The 24,428-nt window shown below is 39.4% G+C and overlaps 1 protein-coding gene and 1 long non-coding RNA gene across 4 annotated transcripts in view; one reads left to right on the forward strand and one right to left on the reverse strand.

Annotated features, from left to right (window-relative positions):
- LOC147819067 (uncharacterized) overlaps window positions 1-24,428 on the reverse strand; it is a 25,199-nt gene continuing 771 nt past the window's right edge. Inside the window, exons 1-3 of one of the 3 annotated variants that reach the window (XR_015437312.1) lie at window positions 20,356-20,988; window positions 1,968-2,059; window positions 1-1,425 (exon numbers count right to left, since the gene is read on the reverse strand). This is a non-coding gene — a long non-coding RNA (uncharacterized LOC147819067). Of the gene's footprint in view, window positions 1,426-1,967; window positions 2,060-20,351; window positions 20,989-24,428 lie in introns of those variants that run through there. The other 2 variants (XR_015437311.1, XR_015437313.1) reach the window with 2 other exon arrangements.
- pmt (phosphoethanolamine methyltransferase) overlaps window positions 22,445-24,428 on the forward strand; it is a 9,625-nt gene continuing 7,641 nt past the window's right edge. Inside the window, exon 1 of the mRNA XM_023407314.2 lies at window positions 22,445-22,605. Coding sequence (XP_023263082.1) covers window positions 22,596-22,605 — 10 coding nt within the window. The 5' untranslated portion in view covers window positions 22,445-22,595. The remainder of the gene's footprint in view (window positions 22,606-24,428) is intronic.

Consider the following 24,428-nt stretch of genomic DNA (forward strand, 5'->3'; position numbering starts at 1 on the left):
TCATGCAGCCACAGATGGTTGCTCAGTGACAAGATCTAATGTCAAGGCTTCCAACTGTTATTTTCAAAACTGACTTTGGAATAACGATGGATCAGATCCCTGTGTAATATCAGAGGTTTTGCTCCCAGTGACGAAGCATCAGAGGAGTATCATCCGCCCATGCAGGTCTACTCAGCTCTGCAGAGCATTTCAGAGTCTTTGGATTCATTGTTTTGTGATTAAGGTTGCAATATTACTCTTTTGGTTGACTCTCTCCACTCTCATCAGCGTTGTTTCCAGATGCAGCTCTTGTAAACTGTTTGCTCGCTGCCCAGCACCAAACAGCAGACAAATAAAGTTGGCCACTTGTTACTGAACATAATGGATCAGCAGCTAGTAGTAGTAGCAGCTAAAAGCCAAGGTATTTATTAGTTAGTGGAGACAATGTCCATGCTGTGGACCAATGCCCCCAGAAGACTGAAAAATCTGCTTGGAAGACATGTTCCATGTGTGCACAGTAAATCATTGTCTACATCTTTGACGCATACACAAATATTTCAAAAGCATTTCTTTTTTTTTTTTATTTCTTTACAGGGCCCCACCTCATCTTGGTGACTGACAGATGTAGTGACTAGTTACTCTCAGATTACAATTTTTCATACCTTTCCTGTCCAGTGAAAACCACATATCTCAAAATGTGTTGATTTTGTGAATGTTTGTGATAAACTGAAGCATTAATTGTATCTTTATGGTTTGAGAACATTCTCCTACTCCTTGATCTAAATAAGCTATTTAACTTTCCTTTGGAGTAGCTGGAAATGCATTGTCACTAAGCTGAAAACAGGGCTCATGAAAAGTGGACTTTTTGGAGATGTGTGGTTCTCACAGGACAGCAACACTACAAACATATGATGGTCTTATAGAATATGGTGCATTGCTGTGGATTAAGCTACCCAGCAGTATATAAAGTAGTTCAAATTAGCTCAACCTCAAACATCTACAGCGGTAAAATGCAACACTCATAACTCACATAAATAGAGGTAAAGATCGCTGGGAATGAAATACACAATATATTTAACATGTGCTTTACTTTAATTCATCAATTTAATTTCACTCAAGTAGAGAGAAGAGCTTGTTCTTGTGCTTCTTTTTGTGCTCTCCTCTCTCTTTGTTTCTCTCTTCGCCTCATATCATCCTTGATGAGCTGTAGAAGCTCATCTTCTCCCTCCCTCTCTCTCTCTGGCTGGCTTTCCTTTTCCTTCTCCTGGTCATCCACAGCCACACTTGGCCCTGGTGTGCCCTCAGGGATGGAGGAAATTATGATGGTAGGGGGGTGGGTGAGTGGTGGTATCCCTTTGTCCCCAACATCTCATCCATGAGGACAAACCAAGTTGCAGCAGGGGGTTTCCCACTCAATCCCTCTCCTGACCCTGGACACTTGCAATTCTAAAGCAGAAGAAATCCATTATGGCAGTCAAAAAAACAGCAGCAAAACAAATTTCAGCTGAAGTGTGTTCACGAACTTGCATGATTAAAACAAAAACATTTTCAATTTAAAATCACCTTGTATTTTTTAACAAGGTTTTTCTTTTGTTTTCGTTTTTTCTTTTGTTTATTGCCTTCCTCAGCAGACCCATTTTCTCAAGAATTTTCCTAATCACAGAGAAAGCAAGCGAAAAGGGGAACGCTTAGCATGTTAACAAAGGGATGGAAACACAGGAGGACTAGAAAAGGTGACAGACACAAAATCTCCTAGAAATCATTAACCTTGATGTCCCATTTTGAGTTAAAAAAGTAAATATACAAGAAAGTATGACAGCACAAAAAAACACACACACACACACACACACACACACACACACACACACAACAAAGAAAAAGGGAATTGCCACATCCACTGGTTGTTATATTAGGATGGCAATTTAAGTGTCAAGTGTAAGATGGGCAAATGGCGACACTGAATTACAAATGACCAATTGTTGCCTTACCTCCAAGGTACAACAGCTGACTTTCTGGTCCTGATGAGGCCATCATTGTCCTCCCCACCATTCAATAACCTGAGCAGTACACTCCTTGCTCTCTACAACAAAACAAAAGGTTAGAGTAAGTTTTGCATCACACCCACAACAAAAAGGAGCTAAAATAGTAAATAATTAAGTACAGGTTAGCCGTACAATCAATCCCAACATTTGTACTGGACTTTAAAAGTGATATTCAACTGTCTGAAAACCAAGCAGAATTCACAACCTGTCTAAATTTGTTCAACCTGATCCATTTATGTACATAATAATATAGTATCAATAAGTAATAAGTATAAATTATAGTACAGCTACAGTCTTGGTGAGATATCAACCTTTAAACCTATCTAAGTTTGAAAGTGAAGGCTTTCCTACTTCAAGTGGTCTGAGAGCAAACTATACATCTATACCTCCTCTTGGCTTTTGAAAATCTAGTCCATGACAGGAGACTTCCTATTAACGTTCCTATTGACTGTTCTACAAATGCAGATTCATATGCACATCCCTTCAGGTGGATACAGGTGAATATCCGTGAAGCATTTAAGAGATTGAGAGCACTTGTCGTACTTCTCCTGGACAGGTAACAGGCAGCTTATTTAATTTTTACTGTAATATCTAAATGTAAAGTAAATATCAAAGGTTGGTTGTGTAGGTACATTTACCATGAAAGCACGTGATGAGTGGCTATGCTGAATGTTGCTAATAGTTTAGCCTTCTGCAAACCATAGCCAAAGGCACACGGCTGAGGCTGTATTGTGAGCGTGCATGAAGCGAATGCATGTCTCTTGGGGGGATCACTGCAGGAGGGCAGCTGTATTTTCAAATTCTGGCTTTTTTTTTTTCCTTCCTAGATTTTTGTCTACCCCAGTTTTAATTTCAATGGCTGTTTATAGGCCAGATGCGTGCAGCCGAGCTGCAGTAAGTGCAGCGGATACAAGTAGCTAGCTCATTAGCTCACGTCATGAAGGTGAAGTTACTCAACACATGACTATTTTAACGAAGATTTTAGTTTTAAGGCCCCTTGGTATTTTTACATTTGCATCATTAGTTATTTGATTAAGTTGCAACCATGTAGGCCATCTTACATTTAAAAAGTGTCAAAGTGTATTCATTGCCCAGGAAAAGAAGGGCACATTTCTCAGGAGAAGGCAATAGAAGGAGCCTTTGAAATGGGGCAGCCCATTGTGATGCAATTGGTGTTAAAATGCAGCATACTAAGATTGCGGTCCCGGAATTGAGACACAGCTACGGTCTGCAAGTGCTGGCAGCATTGTGGTAAAATGTAATCAAATTAATGGACAAATATTGTGATGAGAACGTCCTTCCTTTGCAAGGTTGCCCTCATTTTTTTCCCCTCTCAATTTATTTCAAGACATGGACAGCAAGCTCCCTTAGAGAAGAGTCGATGCTGTTATCCTCAGGCTGCAGCGCCCCACACAGTTTCACATCAATACCTTCTCTCATCTACCTTTGATGTCCCATAAATAGCAGAGCCTCTCATTCTGATCATAATGAACCTGGTCTTGAGGATTCTTCCTGCCTGCTGCGTTTCTCACTCTATTGACTCTGACTGAAATAGAACTGAATATAGATTTCTCAGCAGTGTACAGTAGCTTGTGGACAGCTTCTCTCTCCTCTCCAGTTCCAACAAAAAGAACCGCAATGATGATATAATATCACAGTGTAATGTGCACAAGGCGTGGAGAAAAGGCCATCAGGTCACATATGGTTCAGTTGGCTTAGAACCAGTTCTAAATCTGCCGTCCTCTTCTCTTGCAAACACATCCACAGGGTGGAGAACTGGCCATTTTCAACAGCAAGCTGACATTTCACCTGAGCCAATATTAAAATGTCGCCATAATAGGCATACTAGTGTATCATGTATATAATATGGCTTGTGGTCTGTCAAAACTGTGTACACTATTATATTAGTCCTCTACATGTTTTCTGTGAGGGACCACAGAGATCCCCTAAGCCTCCTGTTAAATACTGAATAACATAACACAATAACTGTCTTTGATAAAACCATTCTGGTTTGTAAATGATATTTTCAGGGTTTAATGTTTCTATAGGCCTTTCTCTATCTACAATCTTCTCTGCAGTTGTATTTTTTCTGGACTTGTGAGATCAGTCAAAGTCCAAGTAATGTTCTACTTCAAAGTCCACACCTAGCCGAGTAGGCTATGGATCAAATATACGGTGTTCTCACTCTGCCTGTTTTATCGAGAATGCATCAGGAGCTGACTTGTGTGGACTTGTGGCAGTTAAGTGTCCCAGTATTATCCTAAAAGAAGAATTGAATGGTAATCCTGTGGAATCCACTTATTGTAATTGAATTGAAAAACACCTTGATGCATTAATGTATGCTTTGTTTCAGTCAGCCCATCTGCAAGGGGTTGTCTGTCATTTGGATGTTACTTGTTTTTTGTTTGTGTTGCGTGAGAAATTTGTCATTCTGCAGTATAAGTAAATTTGAGTGTAAACAACTTCTATTTCAGTCCCTTTTACTTAAACATGCTACAAATTGAATGTTAGTGAGTGAGTCAGTGGATGATGTGTGAGTGACTAAGCTTGTCATTATGTCTATCTCTGCTCATGTTCGTGAAGTTCATTAATGTATACATGAGTAGAACTTTCTGTACCACTTTCATGTATGTATTCTCTAAGGAAAAGTGACAGTAATATAATACAGAGGCCACTGACTTGCCAAAGCAGCCTTGAATATCCTGATATACACAATGCATAATGCAAATTGTATATTTTTCCATACAGCCTCCACACAGCTGAGCGAAACGCAGTTTCCATGCAGCTTGCTGGATGGCGTGCGCATCAGTCCATTCCCACAGGATGCAAAGGCTATTTCGAGAGAGAGGTCAGGTTAAAGGTGATTCCCCAAGGATACAAATTTGATGTAGGGATATGTGAGGATCATGCATACATGAAAGCAGAAGAGAGGGGAAATATCTACTGTTGAAAAAAGAAGCTTCCAGTACATGTGTTGAAGAAAGGACTAATTAGTTTTCATCTTCAGTTCAGTTTTGAGTTTGTTATCCCTTAGAAGATCTATGAACGGAGGTGTGAAATTGTCAGCGTCCTCCAGACTCTTAAACCTAAATTCGGACTTTTTTTTCCTGTAACTTAACAGCAGACATTATACACTCCTCTCTGGAAATTCTTACTAATCATGACCAGTGAAACTTAATTGCATTTTATTTACTCAAAAAGAAGAGGGATTATTAATGCTAACAGCACAGCCCCCTGGCTTGTTACAGAAGGAAAATAATTATTAACAGAGATTTTGACAGCTCAACAGCAGAGTCACTGCAGATAAACTATTAGAGAAATAGCAGAAAATGTTGGTGTAAATTAATCCTCTCTGCAGACTATAATTCACATTAATGTAGCATAATGTAATTCCTGAACAGTCAAGGAAAATTTGCTCTATTATCTTATTCATCAGGGCAATATGTGCTGTTAGCGCCACAGAGAAAACTGCTTGGGAGTGAGGTGATTTTTAATGCACTGATTCCCAGTGCAAGATAAGATAGGTCGGATTTGTTTAGCGGCACTGTTGTGTGTAGTCATACTGTATGATCATGTGTGCACGTGCCTGTCTATGTGACAATCCAATAATCTGATAAGATGTTCACCCATGTAGTAGCCTGAGGATGATGCCCTATTTTACGTGAGTATAGGTGGGACGCAGTCAACACTCATCTTCTTTCCACCTCTTTTCTGGCTGCTAACACCTCTGCTTGCATCACATTTAAAATGCAAGTGTAGACCCTTAAGTTTGTAAAAGGATTCACAAGGTCACAGTCCAGTCTTGTATGTCTAGCTCAGGCACTGCACACAGCTGCCGCTTTGGGTTTGGCTCCTTGTTCCAAACTCAATCTAAGGTGAAATGTCTTTTACCTTCACAGCTTCCTACACTGTATTCTGTCTAAATCCAAAAATTCATCTCTTCAAGAAAAAAATCTCCGACCTCCTCTAACTTTCCTGCAGTAAATCACGTGTCATTTCCTTGCCTTACAAAAGCTCTAATTTTAAGTGCATATTTCTGTGGATAAATACGAAAAATGCTTCTCCCCTTTTTGAGAATATTCTGGGTTCAGATCCAAGGTGAGACAGGCAGCACAGATGAAGCTGTGTGCACTCTTTGCATCAATAAAGTGGTGAAAAAAGCAGGTAACACATTAATCTGCAAATACCTCTGCATCTGAAGGAACACTCGGCACAACGGGATAACAGTCACCCGGCAACGCTCCCACAGTAAATATGCTTGTCTTCTTGGCTAAACACCTAGATGATTAGGTTAGGGCTAGATCTACAGTATATGTGCTAAACCAAAGGATGAGTCATTGCTCTTTGGATAGTGTAGACTTGTAGGCTAAGGATTTAACTAGGCTAAATTATTCAGCCTTTTATCATTTGAGTAGGCATGTTTTTGTGTTTTGTCCAGCCAAAACTCCCACAATTGCCTTCAGAAGGTCTAGCTTAAATTATTTCTATTTGATTTACTCCTGATGCTTTTTTAATTAAAAGGGTAGCACGGGAGAGTGTGTCTATACTGTCCATTTTTTAATTTTTATTTCATACATTCAGCTCTGAATATATGTGAACAACATTCTGCAATAAATGTATGTGAAACATAGAAGTTTCAAGTATGCCTTTACTGATGGAAAAGGAAGATTGAAAATTAAACGTCTAAACTACTAAAACTAGAACTTATTTGGAAGTTTGACTGGAGATCTGGTCAACAACATTAAATGGCATTTTGTTCATGTCTCAAGTTTAAAGTTTAGACCAACATGTTTCAGGAGGTTTAACTCTCAATAATCTGCTTCCTCAACACGGTCTTGGTGTGGTGTGATCAGATTTGATTGGCAGTAACCAAACAACACACCTATTTTAATCAGATTGTAACTGATTGATCTTTATTGGTGTAAGGACATGTGTCACAACACCTTTTTCCAACTGAACCCACTCACTTCAAAACAAAGAAGAGCACAGAGAAAACAAGAAATCTCTCATATGAAATGACCAGAGCTGTTTTAATTCTGGCAGAAAATGTTGCGTTCATGTAGGAGCCTTGTATCTAAGTTCATAGCAGACAAAATTTGAAGTATGCGGGAAGGAAGTGAAGGACATAAGGCTAATCTAGTTTGGCTTGCTTGTTTGGCCCACACAAACACTAACACGATCAACATTTGCAGCTGCAGCTGTTACACAGCTCATAGAGGAAATTCTTGTACTTTAATATCCAATGATTTTCATCAGAAATGCTTCTTTTTTTCCTTCAGATCAGTTTAGAGTGATTGTATTGTAGACATCCCCACACTTCCCACACTTGGTGGAGTGTTTTCTGCTGCCAGAGGACACTGGCAGCAGAAGACAGTTTACAGTAAACATGCTCTGCAGGAAAAGACTGGAAACAGAAAGCAAAGAGAAAAATGGAGAAAATATCCGAGAATTGCTGAGTATAGGCTGCAGATTAAAGCTGTTACCATAAACAAATCATTTTTACCAGTTTTCAAACACAGTTTCTGACTACATGTAAATTGTAAGAGATAGGAATTAAAGTTTCATCTGTGATGAAACTGTTCATCTTGGGGGTTAAAGCTACTGGATACAACCTGCAAAAAAAAAAACCCCACTACGCTTCCGGTAAGTGTGTGTCATCCTAGGTTCCCGTGTTACGGAGGGTGAGTAACTTCACCAATATGGGACAAAACTTTGTTCTAAAACTTTGGCTTTGACCCATCTGTAGACGAAGTGAAATATGATGCGACTGATAAATGAGTCTGGCAAACACAGACTCCACGCAACATTAGCCTGGAGCATTACTGTTTACTTTGCTCCAAAAGCTTCAAATAATGATTTATTGAAATAATCTGTGGATATCTGCAAGCATGACTGAAGATCTGGGATAACACTGGTTCTCTTATTTGATTCAGAAGAAATTTTTTTTGTTCATTTTAATAGGGATTCTTTGTCACGCAGTCAAGCAATTATCATCCTTCGTAATGAGCTGCAGATACTTCACATTGTTTGGGAATATTTACCAATGTCATTTGTATAATTTATTGATTAATTTCTAACGTATGCCCTCCAGAAACCATGTCATAGCTTGTGTGTTCATGTGTGTACATGATATGTTGTGTGTCTCTGCCTTAGGTCTGTCTTCACTCCATCTTCTCTCTGACCAGCACGTGTCAGCTGGGAAGAGCCTGTTGTTAACCACCGCTGTTGGAGCATGGAATCTGCCACAGGCCAGAAGATGCATGCGGCATCACCAATGAGCTAACACTGATGATTATAATGCAGTTCAGGACATATTATGGCATAATATGGAAAAGTGTGTCACAAAAAGAGGTTACACAGAATCTGATGGTTACACATGTCAGATGCAGTCTGGAATGTATAAGTGAGGAGCCAGGAAACACTCAGTAAGAGAGATTAATAAAAAAGAATCACCTTGGTGTAAAAGGTTTGCAGGGCTTAAATGCAGGGACGGGCAGAAAAATGAGGAACATTCAAGTTTTGAATCTGGCTCTGTGTTGTCATCTCTACATTGTCTGTATTATTATATTGTGCTTCATGAAGCAAAGACTGCAAGAGTAATATGCCTTTTAGTTTAGTTGTAGTAATAGCAAGACTTGTGTACAGGCACCAATTACATTTCCTCCTAAATGTATTTGGCAAAACCACTGAATAGTATATAGATGCAATTTTCTAGATGACAGATTTGGGGAAGGAAAAAGGTAACAAAGTGTGGTTTCATGAAAACCTTAACTGAAATGTAGTCTGATCAAAATAACCAATATGACTATAAAACGCAAAACAACTAAAAAGAAAAAAACATAAAACACCTCAAAAACTCTGCTCTGAATTTATATTTGATCGAAAAGCTCAGACAATAAACAGTGTTTTCAAAGGAGTTTCAGAGTGTTTGGAAGCTTGGATTTTCTTTTCACAGTCATACACAATAACACATTTTTTCCATTGAATCATCCCCCATGTGTCTACCTAGCACTGCTATCATTCTCAAACTGAAGGTCGCCTATTGCAAAGAAAAGACTACACTTGCAGCCGACAAGTCGTTCGAAAGTCAAGGGTAATTTTCTCAGACTGAAGTTGCAGTTTCTACCTACATTTTCATTCATTTTGTTCTCATCCTCACCCGTGGTCCACCTCTGCCCATTCTCCTCCATATAAAGCTGAGTTATGTTTCCTCTGTGTAATGGAGAAAACAAGCTTTAAAGGTCATGTTGTTTGCTTCAATGTTCTGTCACATAATGTGGCTCTCAGGTTGGTCAAATGTCCCCAGTTTGAAACCCTCTAAGTAGGCAGACAGTGTGACTCACTGGGGGCTATAAGCACAGACCACCTTACAGGCGTATTGTCCGGGAGAGAAGGCCGACAGAGATGTATGACAAGAGAAGTTCATCTATACCTCAGCAACAGGTTTATAAAACGTGTGTTTAGGTTTGAAGTTGATCTTAATCAGACAAACTGATCCAGGCAGACCTCTGAGAGTAAGTTCATCACCTGGGCAGCAGCCATAAAAGCTTGTGAAACAACCTCTATACACACCACAGAATGCTTTTCTATCCATCCTTTTTACTGGAATGCTGTTTCTTGGAAAGCTGCTACTCTGAACACATGGGAATATCCCTGACAGACGAAACAGACTTTATATTGATTTATCTCTTCATCCACATTTCTTTGGGTTTGGTCAAATCCCCTGCAAAGGCTTTGTAGGATGTGCAACCTCAAAAATAGACAAACATTATACTGCACATGCTTTAGGAAAGATGAACCCATCACACACAGGTACACAAACCCACATAAAGACAAAAATGGATACTCATGAGAGCACCCGCATACTGTTTGCACACACAGACGCACACAGCACCGTGCAGCTGGCCTCCTAAACTTTCTAAGATGCTCTGAGATCACCCTGTACTCCAGCTCAAATCCTGCTTAAACCTACTTATTGACCTTAGTGGAGTTTGATCCTCACGGAGGATTTTTCTTTGATTTGTTTCTGAGGTGATTTCGTTTTCCTCCTTTTCTCTCTCCCTCATTTACCATCTTTTATTTGTGCCTGTCTCTCTCCTGTCTTATTTCTCTCTCTCTGCTCTCACATAGCCTTTTTCTGATTTACAAAAAAACAGTCATCTAAGCCAACCTTGGGATGCTTTAAATGGGATTAGATGCTTGAACTGTCAGGGTTAGAAGGCTGCTGGATGTTAAGGATGTTCGAGGTGGAGGGCTAACGGGCAGGAAACCACCTCAAGGGTACTGATCCCCGAGCTGATGGAGAAATGAAAATAATTACCTGGGGTTTCTGATTTATGCTGTAATGTAGGCTCAGAGCTATGCCTTCACTCTGCTTCGCTGTCTGATTCACTGCGCCGTTATCCCCTGCCCGAGTCTGCAGGTGTCAGTTTCAGCATGAGCAAAAGCTCTGCCTTACGCTGTTAGAGAGGAGAGGCAGGAGAGGCAGCTGCCTTCCAGGCCTTGGAAATCGGCAGCAGCCTTTAAATGTCAGACCTCCATACCCCGGCTTTGCTTTTTAATCCAAAATGAATCATAAAAAGGTTACGTAGAAATATCACGCAGAGTTCAGAACTGTTGAACCAGTGTGTTGGCCAAAACAAGATTACTTTGCCTGAGTAGTTTGCAATGGAGCACATAGATTTTTTTTTTTCAGCATCTCTGTTCTGACAGCACAACTGTAATTCCCCTTTCGCTTTAGTAATAAGATGCATGGAAATTCTGTTTGATTCAAATCTGGCTCTTTAGTCTGAGCTTAATGAGGCATCACAGTCCAGTGGCTCGGCCATGAAAAGGTCTTTGGTATCAAGATTGTGGTTTGGTATCCTGCTTGCTGTGCTAAGACTAAGAGGGGTCTCAATCCCAAATTTTATTTTGGTCCCTTTCTGCAGTGTTTTCATACAAATACCTACCTGTCTATTTCCATTAAAATTAAGACAGAAGCTGTTAAATTGTGTAAGGGTGTGTGTGTGTGTGCCAGGGAGCAAGAGAGAGAGAGAGCAGGTATTTAATTTTTCAATCTACTTTTTACTGTTTGTAATGACCGTAAAGTTTGAGCCGATGAGAACACTGAAGTCAACACCACTGAGTGAGTCTGCAGCAGCTACAGTTCACTGGAACAGAAGTTCCTCAGCAGCTATACATTGCCATAAAACCCCGTACTTCATAAGCGTGATGGGAGAAAATGTGATTGAAAAAAAATGCATTCTAATAAATCATGAAAGATTTCACATACACTCACTCTAGAAATTGATTTTCACATAAGAGAAGAGATTGCTTGTGGTCCACTGCTGGTCCAAAGGTGGGACATGAATCAAACCCCTTTGTCGCTACATTTCTGAGTACTACAACTTTTTGAGCTTGGTCAAATTTATGTAGTAAGTTTACATAAAAATACTACTAACTCGTTCGCTCTCTTGCTCCCTGGCGCACACACTTACAAGTCTTTATAAAAAATGAGTCAAACTCATTGTTCCAGACATGAACGATGTCACATACTTCATAATACGGTTCATCCTTGAAATGGCTTGAATGACTAATATTAATATGAATAGCTACATTAAAACAAACGTGTATATTTTTATGCTCCTTATGCAGCCAGATTCATCTTTTTCAGGCAAATACTCTTAATTATAGCATAGAGATATAACTTGTAACAACAACTTATAGTTGTGCCAAGGTGTTTTCTCATTTGTAGACTTCTTTGTTTCATAAGACAAGCTTTAATAAACTCTCATCACTCAAGCTCTCCACCATCATTTTCTCCCATAAAGATTGTTGTTGACTCTGATTGTTTGCAAGGGCATCTGAAATCGATAAGTTAGAACAGCGTCTGTTATTACTTATTACATTTCCACACCTTGACAGCAGCTCAACCAGACCCAATGAGGAACACACACACATACACACACACACAAACACACAAATAAGCACCTCAAGGTCTCCTTCATGTTTGAGCGACCACAGAAATTATGTGCTGATGACACCTAAACAGATTGTGTAATTACTTTTGCCCTGGTGGCCCTGGCCTGTAACAGAGATTTCCAAGTCCTGAAGCAGTTTACTACCAATCCAGACTTGGAGTTTTGTGTGTGTTTGGATGCAGCTGGCATTTATGACGTGGTGCAATTTAAAAAAGTCAGTTTCCAGGACAACAATAAAAAAAAAAAAAAAAAGCATGTCCAAAAGACAGAGGTGGGGGGGCCTGAGAGGGTTAAAGAGTGCAGGTAATATTGGATAGGGGATGATAAAAGTCATCCCCTCTCCCCTCTGGTTTATCAGAGTGTAGCCTGTGCACACGCTGTGACCCCTTCTGTGTTCAATCTCATATGTTTTATTGAAAGCCGGCAGGCAAAGGTCATCCTTGTTTTCTCTGGGGACTTTTGCTCCCTAAAGCTTAGAGTTCATGCCAAGCGTCCTACCCTGTTAAACAATATAAACTGCAGAGCACTGACAAATTGGTAAATTCAGCCTATAAATGGACCATCAGGGAGGTGTTTCACACTATGGGGGCTGGTGGTCTAAATTCATCCTGACGTGCTTAAATAACACATTCTTCTCTAATTTGCTGATTTGATTATTAAATGTTCCTCCAGGCCCCTGCTGCCTTCAGGCGCCTCAGGACAAAAATATCACATTTTGTTCTCATCTGCTAAAGAGAAAAGAAAGAACTGAAGGACTGACAAGAGTTGAAAAAACTTAAAATATTTCATTGCGAGGAATAAAGAAGTTTTTGCGCAACAGGTCTGCTGGCTCTTTTTAATTAGTGTTCAGCTGTATTCACAGAGCAGAGTAACAGTAACTCCTCTGGCTTAGACCTTTTTTTCTGTTACTGGCGGCACTATCAGGACCTCAGTGTCCTATTTTTTTCCTCATATTTAATCACATTTCTAACTTGCACCTTTAATGTGCATCTAGACCTCACACTGGCCCCCACAGTGATGACAATAACTCGCTTGTACAAAATGAATTTGACTCTTAGTCAATAATCTGAGGGATGTGTTCGACAACAGGAATTTAATATCAGTGTGAAACTCCCTAGTCGAAGCAAAGATTAACCTTGTTTCAGAGGTGTAAATAAAAAAAAGAATTGGTCCACTGGTCTCTAAAGACTTAAGCAGGTGGTATTGGCAGCAAGATAGCACCTGAGGAGGGGAACAAGAAACAGAGAGATCGGAGCCTCAAACAGATTTCTATCAGACAGGCCACGTGGTTGGAAATCCACTTATCAGAAGCAGTAAATAACCACTGCTCTCCAGACAGTTTGCATGCAGCGGCAACACCAAGGAGCACACTGCCATCTTCTGTACTAGAATGTGTACGTGCAGATGGTGTTAAATACTATGGATGGAGGTGCATCATATAACGTACAGAAGTTTTATCGAACAAAATTTAGTAAAAGTATCAAATGTAATTTTGATAATCTGTAAGAATCAATAATAAAATATTTCAGCTAGTCCCTGTGATGCTGGAGTCAAAGTAACTGGTCATACTATTGTGTACTGTTATGGGCCACACTAATTCATCATATTTTAATGAGATTATAATCAATAGATTAAAGTAACAATAGCCATAATGGAGTGAAAAGAGGAGTATTTGTATCTGAAATGTAGTTTAGCATAAAGCACAAAATGGAAATACACAAGTAAAGACATTGTCCCTTTTGTATGAGTGTGTGGTGTTTGCTGTTCAAGCAGGTACTGTAAAATAATATAAATCTGAAAATAAAACCAGCTTTTGAAAAGTTTACGGTTTGTATCAGTGAAGTTTTCACAAAGCAGCCTCCAAATATACGAAAGGGTTATGAAATAGTGTTGACATGAGGTATGCAGTTGTTTAAACTCAGTTCCCTGAGTAAGTCGTTTATGGGCCTTGCAGAGCAATAGCTACAGCCAGAGCTATAGCCTATTGCCACATTTTATAGTGGGTGAAAACTTATGGAAGAGAGTGAGGGAGAGAGGGAGGGAGGGAGGTATAAGTTTTATGTTTTTATTAATTATGAAAAAACTTTTTTCTCTATGAGCAATAGGAAGTGATGGGTGCTTCCTTCTACTTCCTCAGTTACTCCCCATTGTTTGATGTAGCCTTCCTTATCTTGTTTTATTAACCTCTAATTATCATGGGTTTTGCTGAGTGGGCATAGCTCAGTTACATATAAATTATATTTTGACGTTTACACCTTAACTTTAATATTCTAATACTCCCTGTGAAACTCAACAACAGTATTCTGTGGTAAACTTTATTTCAAGGAGACTTTGACAGTTGCTGTTGAGGAATGAATAAGCATTACCCATACTCCTGCTGTTCCCCTCCACTGTTCCTCTGCCCTTTCCCCAACAATGTTCCAGTCACAGCCCCACACGCCCTTCCCTCGTTCAGCGATGTCAGGTGAGGATTTGCCACAACAGGCAGAGTCAGTCCATGCTCCAATTCATGCTCACAAAACACGTCCACCTCCTGAGGGATGTTACACTGTCCTGCCAGTCTATTCAGCTGAGAAATACACGCCTCCTGTCGCTGTAATTCCTTCCAGACATCACACAAGATTTTTAAGGTGCCCTCACCGCTGCCATATTTCACATGCACAGACAAACAGAGAAAACTTTTTTTCAAAAACCCATCTAACTATAATATTCACATCGAAAGAGTTAATGAGTGATCTCTTCCCAGCGTGACTCCACGGCTGGGTGATGATAAGTGGACAAAATCACACTCTTTGCTCTGTGGAAAGGTGCAGCTGAAGCTAACGTAAGACTTCAGGAGTCTGAGACAGCCAATTAAATGGAAATCTTCCAAACGTATGTTCCTTTTAGAGAAGAATTTACTCTTTGTTTTTATGTGAGTGTCTGAAAATCCGAACCTGTCCTTTGAGTCTCAAATACTGTGCCTATAAAATTCCACAACTTGATTGGTTTATATCTTAACTCCATTTGGACATTTTCTGGCAATGTTTGACACAGTAAAGATGCTGTATTAAATTATCCTCTTTTTTTATATAAATGTAAGTAGTTCTAACTCTCCTCCAACACTGGCTGTGAATAACTTTACAGATCGTCACACCAGCTGTAGCGGCTGTGACAAACAGCAGCCATATGAAACAACATAAAAACCCCTTTATCCTAACATAAATCACATGGCTCAAAGTTGAGTCCAAAGACACAACTGCACTTCTAATAAACTTGTCCTGAGCCAGGAGTCTTTGCCATGTTCTGCCTGTTGTTTCCTGGTGTCCGTTTCAAAAGAAATTAGCTTCCATGTGGGCGAAGGGATCCAGCCAGTGGAAGTGTCTGCTTTGTATCTCTCTCTAGGATCTACACAGAGAAAGGGCCCAAAGTGAGTCTAAAGTTAACTTAAAAATCGGTTCATTTTTACTTTCAAGGACTCGGACAGTACCTTGTAATGAACAGTATGCGCTGTCATGATTTCTTGCTTTCTACTGTGAGGACACTGCCCTGGAAGCATAGGAGGAAACTGACTTCTTTGTGTGTCTATTTGTCCTTGTCAAAATGATTAGACACAGGGGGTTTAAAGATGGATGGATGGATGGCACAGAGCAGTCACACTGAGATCAGTCAGTATAACAGAGTACCAAGCCCTGAGTGGGATTCATACAGAAAGTGGTGGAGAGGACGGATGGACAGATGGGATGATGAATGAAGACAGCAGTGCTGTGTGTGTGGTATTCTATCATTACATTTACATTAAGTCATTTGGCAGATGCTTTTATCCAAAGTGACTTACAAGAAAGAGACAACACTAAAGTTCCAGATATCTAGATCTGCAGCCCCAGTAGTACAATCAATAAATAAATACATTTTACATACAACATGATCACTCTCTCTGCTGATGTTTAACTTCCACCTTCCACCTTCTCTCAAGGGAATAAGGAAACCTGGAACTGAAACGTGGTTTGAGAAATTTCTGATCAATCTTTCATGTGCAAAGATGTTTTTTTTCACTCCAGTGACAACTCATCTGCACTCAAGTTCAAGTGAAGAGCAATTACTTTATTTTCTCCCTGGGACTGAGCACATCTAATATGTCCTTGTTTATTTCCCATATCATATTGACTCAAACGCATTTTTTTTTCTCCAGTTATTGTATAACATTGGCAGCACTTAAGCAGTAAAAGATTCTCCCCATCTATCTTCTGTTAGGAGAACCTGTTGGTAAAATAGAAAACGATACACTTCTGTCCCAGGGGAAGTTGCTAATTCTGGAGAGCAGCGAACAAAACAAAACAAACCCTCTCCACATGAAAGGCCTCATGAATATTTATGAGTGATGATCACAATGGACTATTATTATCATTACACCTCACTTCATGCAGGAAATGTAAAACCAGCGCACAAATGAAAGAAGACGTCTTAAACCTCATTCTTGTTTCATTTTTTTGGGGTAAAAAACCATGAAAATTATTCTTTTCTTACTTGATATATAATAAGATGTTAATATGTCGGCTGTTTTGCAGCATATTTCATCATCGCTTTTGCCATTTTTTAATGAGATTTTTGGCAAAGGCACGGAATACAGAGAGTAAAGTGATGTTGGCTACAAAACATTATATGGTGCCAGAGAGACACAACAGATCTCCTGGGATTTTCATGCACAACAGTGTCCAGAGGATTTTACTCAGAATGATGAGGAAAACAACAAAAAAAAACATTCAGCGAGCAGCAGTTCTGCAGAAAGAAGCACCTTGTTGATGAGAGAGGTCAGAGGATAATTGCCCGATTGGTTGGAACTGACAGAAAGGCTATGGTAACTCAGGTAACCAGCTTTTACAACTGTGGTGAAGAGAAAAACATCTCAGAATGCACAACACATCCAACCTTTGAGGTGGATGAGCTACAACAGCAGAAGACCACATCAGGTCCCACTCCTGCCAGCCAACAACAGAAATGTGAGGCTGCACTGGGCACAGATTCACCAAAACTGGACAGGTGAAGACTGGAAAAAACGGAGCCCATGGTGTGATGAATCTGGATTTCTGCTGAGGCACAGATGGTAGGGTTGGAATTTGGTGTCAACAGCATGAATCCATGGCCCCTGCCGTGTGTCAACAGTCCAGGCTGGTGGTGCTGGTCGTGTAATGGTGTGGGGAATGTTTTCGTGGCACACTTTGGACTCCTAACCCTAATCAGTCATCGTTTGAATGCCACAGCCTATCTCGGTACTGTTGTCAACTACACAAATGACTCTTAAGCGTACCTCCTTTTCTCCCTAAAGAAGTCTATAGTGAAGACCAGGTTGTGTACAGAGACTGCTTCCTTCCTGTGAGTATTATATAAGCTCTGATTAAGCCCTTTTCTTAACATTACAATTTAATGATGCCTTGCTGTTGCCAAAACTTTAAATGTTCAAACCCTGTGTTTGCTGTCAGTTCTGCTCTCCTCTGTTATGAGTGTATGGTGTTTTCTAAAAGATAGCAAAAGTAGATTAATAACTGTCTGAATTCATTCATTCACTTAAAAGCTCTAATCCCCGACAACCTACTACCACTGCCTGTGTTTAGCTGCTTTTATTCTATCAGAATTTTTGTGGGTCTTTACTGACATCTAATGGACAAAGAGTGAAAGTGGTCTTTACTTTCATATTCTCACGTTCAAACAAACAACATCTTGTTATTTCCTGCATGAAAGTTTCCCAAATTTCTGATCTACTATCTTTTCGGGTGCAAATATGACCAATAAAAACATATAAGTCCGTCTCCAAAATATTTACCTCATAACTCTACATTTAAAATTCTATTTCTTTCTTTAGTTTCGTCATTACAAGATCATTTTGTCCATCTTACAGTATATCCATTTTTCAGTTTCAGAGTTTCAGAGTTAACTTTGTTTGATCAAAGATCTCCTTCTGAAGTAGGAATGATGTTTATTACACATAAGTAAAATTTATAAAAAGTTTAAGGCAACACTGGTTTTCACAAGCTGCTTTTTAACCTTCAGTTGGAGATGAGGATGTAATGGAGGTGCCTCCTGGACAGACACACCCAAACCAGCCGTGAAAACCAGATAGCAAATGTCGCTCTCAATTTCAGAACATGAGGCTTTCTGCCAAAGCTGTAGACAAGAAAATTAATTTTTCACAATAGCCATGTCAATATTATCTCTATAAGTAATCACTTACAGCCGCTTTGCTGCGGTGGGAAATGCTTACTCCTTTCCTCCTCCAACTCAGTTTGTTCAAACAAACAATTAGACATTGTTCAGCTTCTGAAGATGCATCCTCCAACCAATTTGCAGGATGTTTGTTGTATCAACGAAGCTATACTGTATCCCACCTACTCAGATGGCTGTCAGGCTCATCAAAGTGTTTGAGAGACAGAAATATTTCAGATCTTGCCAATTACTGCAGATATTTACAGATTATTTGAGATTTTAAAATATACAATATGGACTACTATCAAAACAATCACAGCACAAGGTTCATTTAGTGGCTCCTCTAAAACTTTTGACTGAATAAAATCTTCTTCAACAGAGGGAGTTGCCCAGTTGTCATGGAACTGATGTTTAATTTTACATTTTTCTTAGCACTGAATACTTCTTGTCCATGATGCTTTAAAAGCTTCAGAACTTCAAAGTCAAGCTCTAATTCTCAGTCTCAATATATTATACTTCAGCTCAATTCTTCTTGTTTTTTTGTTTTTTATTGATTATCACTGCCTAAATCACGTATCTCCACACTGGGCTCTGATTCACATCTGTACAGGGACACTCACCCGAGGTGAAATGGACAGTGATTATAAATACACATCACCACGTCCTAACTAAAGTTAACATGAACCATATTGAAAATCCATTTGGAGTTCAATCATTCTGCACAAGTCAGTCACCTATTCAGTTTCAGTTACATGCTGAACCAGGTTTAACATCCATGACTTAGAGGCACCTTCTTTTGGTCAATATATTCTTCCTTTATCAGTACTGACATTGACATACCTTTAACATGTACTTTTAACTGGTGTTGATATTATATGACCATGTTTAGGGACTTTCTAGATCATAATCTATCTATGTCAGAAACCCTGACATAGACATGATATCTCATGCTCTCGTCTAGTTCAGTCTTGTTACAAAGAACTTTGGATGTGGTTATGCTGGAACTGTGCAAAAAGTCAAACACAAGTAATCAATCACACATACACACAAACACATCTGCAAGCGCACTTGTGCACAAAATTATGCACACTGTTTACATACTGGTGCTGCAGTCCACTGCTTTGACACCAAAAGCCTTTTCTCTCTCTCTGTCTAATCCACTGTTAATTCTATGATTATGTATCTGCATACTAAACAACTTCTGGTATAGACCACACAGATATATCAGTTCTGATGTTGAGGTGATATTTATTGAAATACTACATGTAAATTCCATATCTGACTTATCTGTTCTGAGGAAAAAAACAAAAGAATTTCTTTTATTCATTCAATGGCCATATTGTAAATACAACATATATTTATTTATCTTTGTGGTTAATTGTTTTTAATTACGACCAAAGGGATGTCTCCTTTTTTGGATTAAAATTGTGTTGGCAGTACAGCACAAAAATTAAAAATTCATATTTAAATCAAACTAACAGTAGTAGTATTTGTTGGCATATTGCTACATTTCCTGGCACATCACCGCCATCAAATGTCTATCAGTGAAATAGAAGGAACACCTTTTTTCTGCAACAAAGAAAAAAATGAAAATACATTCTTGCATCATATCAATACCCTCACTAAACTGAACCACACCAAAGTTTGCTTGTATGCAGAACAAGACCTGCCTTTTCAGGCAATGTTGGTACAGCTGAATGGTCTATTTGTGAGTGTTTTCAGAAAAAAAAAGTTGGCAGAGATACAACATGACAAATCAAAGTTCACAGCCAATGTCAGCTTAACCAGCTCAAGGTAGGCCTACAGAAGGGAAGATGAAAATTCACTGACAAAGGAAATATGAGTAAGAGGAATTACACTACAAGTATAAAATCTTTACAACCAATGACTCGACAACAGCTTGGTGAAAAACATCACCAGCTCCAGGAAACCCTCTACCCACTCCGCGGCAAACTGGCTGACAACCTGAATGTGTTTGACTGCTGGTACAATAGGAACTCACACCACACTCACTCCAGCTCACACAGAATACACCATATTCAACACCGCTAACCAACATCTTGAGAGAAAGGAAGCAGAAGATCCAGTGGTGCTCTCCTTTTGCACCAATGATCACCTCTGAGTATCCTGGGATCTAAAGAGGAACTACAACAAAAGACAGAAGATGTGCCAACAAAAAAACACTTACATACACTTAAAACAGTTTTAACCATCCTCCACTTATCTGGTAACAGTGTCTCCTCCTGCATAAGGTGGTAAAGGCATTTAAAATCATAGGACAACCACAGCTATTGGGTCTCTCCACATGAATCACAGTCTGGTTTGGATCGACCACAACAAAGGTCAGTAAAACACTATGAAGGACAGTCAGTCTGCTGAAGAGATCACTGGTGCTGCCCGGCCAACTCTCCAGGAACTGTGCAACTCCAAAGTCAGTAAACAGTCAGTCAGGGAAAATCACCACAGACCGGTCAAGCCCTGGACATAAATTATTTGACTTTCTCCCCTCCCCGAAGGAGCTACAAATCACTCGGCACCAAAACAACCAGACATGAGAACAGATTCTTCCGACAGGTTATCACCTCAGGAAACATGTTCCATTATGGTGTAGCTGCAATGCAAGACAATCCTGTTGTCCAGTGTTGTACATATAGTAAATAATGCCATAGCTCATGTACATTTTATCCTGTAACTGTACACATGAAGGGGAGTTTAGTTTTTCTGTATGTTTGTCTATACTGTCTACTTTACCTGCCTAATCAATAATGGCTATGTTTATCTTTTTGTGCAGTCATTTACATTGCTCTGGCATTTAGTATCGACTGTGTGTACAGCCCACTTGGTAAATAAACTTGTTTATGATTCTGATTATTGCGGATCAAAAGGTTTCCATCCGGGACTATTTACCATCGGTGCTTCTTATCTGTGGAAAAATGAACTTCTCAGTACTCCTCCTAAGATGCTGCCGTATGCTGAAGAATCCCTTAGCAACCCGATTTAGCACCACTTTTTTTATTTAGTCACACTAATGGGGATTTATAAGAAAATAAATAAATAAATTTATTATTAATGGTTAATTAATAATTTGGTTGTTGTTTTTCCTACTTCAGTGGACCACATCTTGACCACAATCCATTTAAAAACTAGTTATTGTCACAGCTGTAGTCGTGATAGATTTTTGTAAAATAAATGAATAATAATAACAGATCAAATTAAATGTAAATAAAAAAATGTAGAATGGTTTACTAACGTTGATATATTTTGTTAATTTTTTTTTTTAACTGCAACTTAAGGGACTATTAAAGCAGCAAGACAACTCAATAACTTATAACTATTCTATAAAAAAATTACTATTATGTATGACCTTCATATAAAGCCCTTGGTAGCTTGATATGCTTTATTTCAACCCCCATATTTAGCATTCATAAATACTGTATGAATAAATCGTTCATAACACGCTATACTACACTATATTGTAGGTTATCACAGTCTCTCCTATTTATTTTTCACCATGGCCTTGACTACATGGGCAACTTCTGCACACGTGTATCCCCGAGTCACTGAAAAACCTGCCTTACGAAAACGGCTGCATACTGTGTTACAAACTGTTAGATTCCCTGTTTCAGTCTTAACACTAAAAAGCTGCAGTGACACTGCAACTTTCAAGTCAAACTGCACCTGTAGTCTCTGTCGAGTCATACGAATAATTTCATTATCAACGAAAACGCCCGATAACTGCGCCGCGTGCATGGACTCTTGTGTTTATGGGTCTGATCAAAACATGTCAACACGAAAGGTTCTGTAGTGTAAGATTTATTGTCAGGGTCGGCCGCTCAGCAGTCACTGTTCTCCACCTTAACAGCGCTGAGGTTTTCAGCTGCACTATGAGGCAATGATGCAATCGGCGCATGCCACCGACTATTTCCTACGTGTCAGCACATCTGAGGCGGGATGAGCTGTGAGCCGGCGAGGGAGACCAGGAAACACACAACGCACCACAATTCATCATAAACCAACCACCGCGCAAAGAGATGTGAGTGTAATTTACTGACACACTAACGTATCTGTAGATGTGTCTCTCTCTGAGATCTTTTATAGAGGTCTATTATGTGTGCACATTGTCAGGTGAATCCCGGCCATAAACATGTCTCTGATAATCTACAGACCCTTATTATTCACGTGCTCCCCCTCCCCTCCCCTATCATCAAACTGGGCGCATCCTAATGGTCGGTTTCCTACCTGGCGACCACCTCCTCCACGCACCACGATCGCCCTGTTATTTAAAGAGCGCCCACACAACGTGGAACCTGCGCTCTGTCAGACAAAGGATACTTACAGTGATCTACGTATAATTAAAACTATCGTTAATTGCCAGACTGAATGGGCATTGTTGACTAATTTTACATTAAATTCAAATCAGCCAAAGACCACCATGGAAAAAGGTATGAGCAGAGTTATAACTGAATTCTGTCAGTGGTGAGAAGTTGAAATTACTATTGAAACGTGGATGTGAGCCAGCTGATGCAACTGATGGCACCCAAGTGTGAACGTTGTTGAAGCTTGTATGTTTTGTTTTGTGCTGCTGATGGATGTTATCCTGTACTCTGAGCTGTAATGTGTCAGTGATTTGACTGAAGCTGTCATTTGATCCCAGTAGCTTTGTCTGCTTGAATGTTAGCCTGCACTTATCCCAGTGCTCAGTGTGTAACCTGGTAGGGGACTGTGAAGACATTTACTTTTCCACTTTCATCACCTCTTTACAAGAAGATTGGAGTTTAGTGGCCACTTTACTGTGCTGTGCTGCTGGCAGCTTAGCAAAGTCTGATGTTTGGGTTGTCTGTGGCTAAAATAAACTTTTTTATAAACCAGGAGTGCATGATTGCATCATGTCCTGCAGCCTATTGCATTATCTGCTGATGCACATTACAAACAAATGGATTCTTTGGCTTTCTGGCAAAGCTGATGAATGACTTAATAGAAAGGTTTGCAGTATTTGTCATTAAGCATTTCAGGGATTTTTTTTTTACTCATTTACAGTTACCAAGCTATTTTAACAATGAGAACCTATTGTGTCATGGAAGTAGAATATAGTGCATGTCCTATTGCCGAAAGCATGTAAAACATCCTATGTTTTAATAGCGAACAAAGTGAAACAGTTAAATTCTGGGCAAATCTGCCTCATGATGTGCCACATCAGTGTATTGTTTGAGGTTACTTGATCATGTTTGACTAATGGTTAATCTGTGTGCCAGACATGACCTCTGTGGCATTTATCTTTAAGGAATTTTAGGTCAAAAGTTATGAATTAACATAGAAGTTTTACTTTTAACTTGAATGAAAGTAACATGAGTTGTCTGCTTCTTGTTTGGATGTTTATTTTAGGATGTAACTGAACTGAAGAGAAACATAATGAATACTTGTTTTTGTTTACTGAACTGTTTGATAGATGATTCACAGGTAGGGATCATTGAACTTTGCCACATATTCCCAAGGATATACATGTAGAACAATGACTTGTGTTGTTCAAAAATTCATTGAAACTAAATTGATAGCTTGTTATTGTATGCATGGGGACCCTCATCTGATTGTAGTCTCTGATACTATACTCTGATTTTACAGTTTAGCTAAGCATGGATTTCTGCTTCATCAGTGTCGGTTGTCTGTAGCACTAATTTCTATCTATTTAATTATTTATATGTCATTATCATTGTCTCACTGCATATCCTTGTTCCATTTTTGTTTGACCAGGCCGCATGAAAGTCCCTCCTCTTAAACATCATCTTTGTGTTCTTGTAAATATTAATATTATATTAAAGGTAGAGTAAGCAGTGCTGGAGCAAGAATGTTGATATTTTTCAGAAGCTCCGCCCCCCCCAAATACATGGACGACCATTACCAAAGCACCGACACAGTGGTGGAATCCAGACAGACAGCATGAAATGCATACAGCGCAGAAGTCAATAATCTTTCTCACCAAAACCTTATAATATAAAATGTCATCAAACAAATGGCATGCACACAAACACAGCACCATAAACACAGCGGAGTAAAAACTAAAGAGAGTTAGTTGTAAGATTGTTTTGTAGCTGAGTTAACAAGGAAGTTACCTGGCATAGCATTTCGAATCATGCATCGAACCAAATAAATCCACTGTGCTAACTTGTGGTTTTAGGTCTTTGTGACCATAAAACCCTTTGCACATTGTACGGATAAATAAATACATAACATGATACAGAGCAAACAACAAGACAGCAAACCATTGCTG

This window comes from Seriola lalandi, unplaced genomic scaffold (assembly GCF_002814215.2).
Source record: "Seriola lalandi dorsalis isolate HSWRI2012SDOR001 ecotype SW California unplaced genomic scaffold, Sedor1 jcf7180002054333, whole genome shotgun sequence".
NCBI classification, from domain to species: Eukaryota; Metazoa; Chordata; class Actinopteri; order Carangiformes; family Carangidae; genus Seriola; species Seriola lalandi.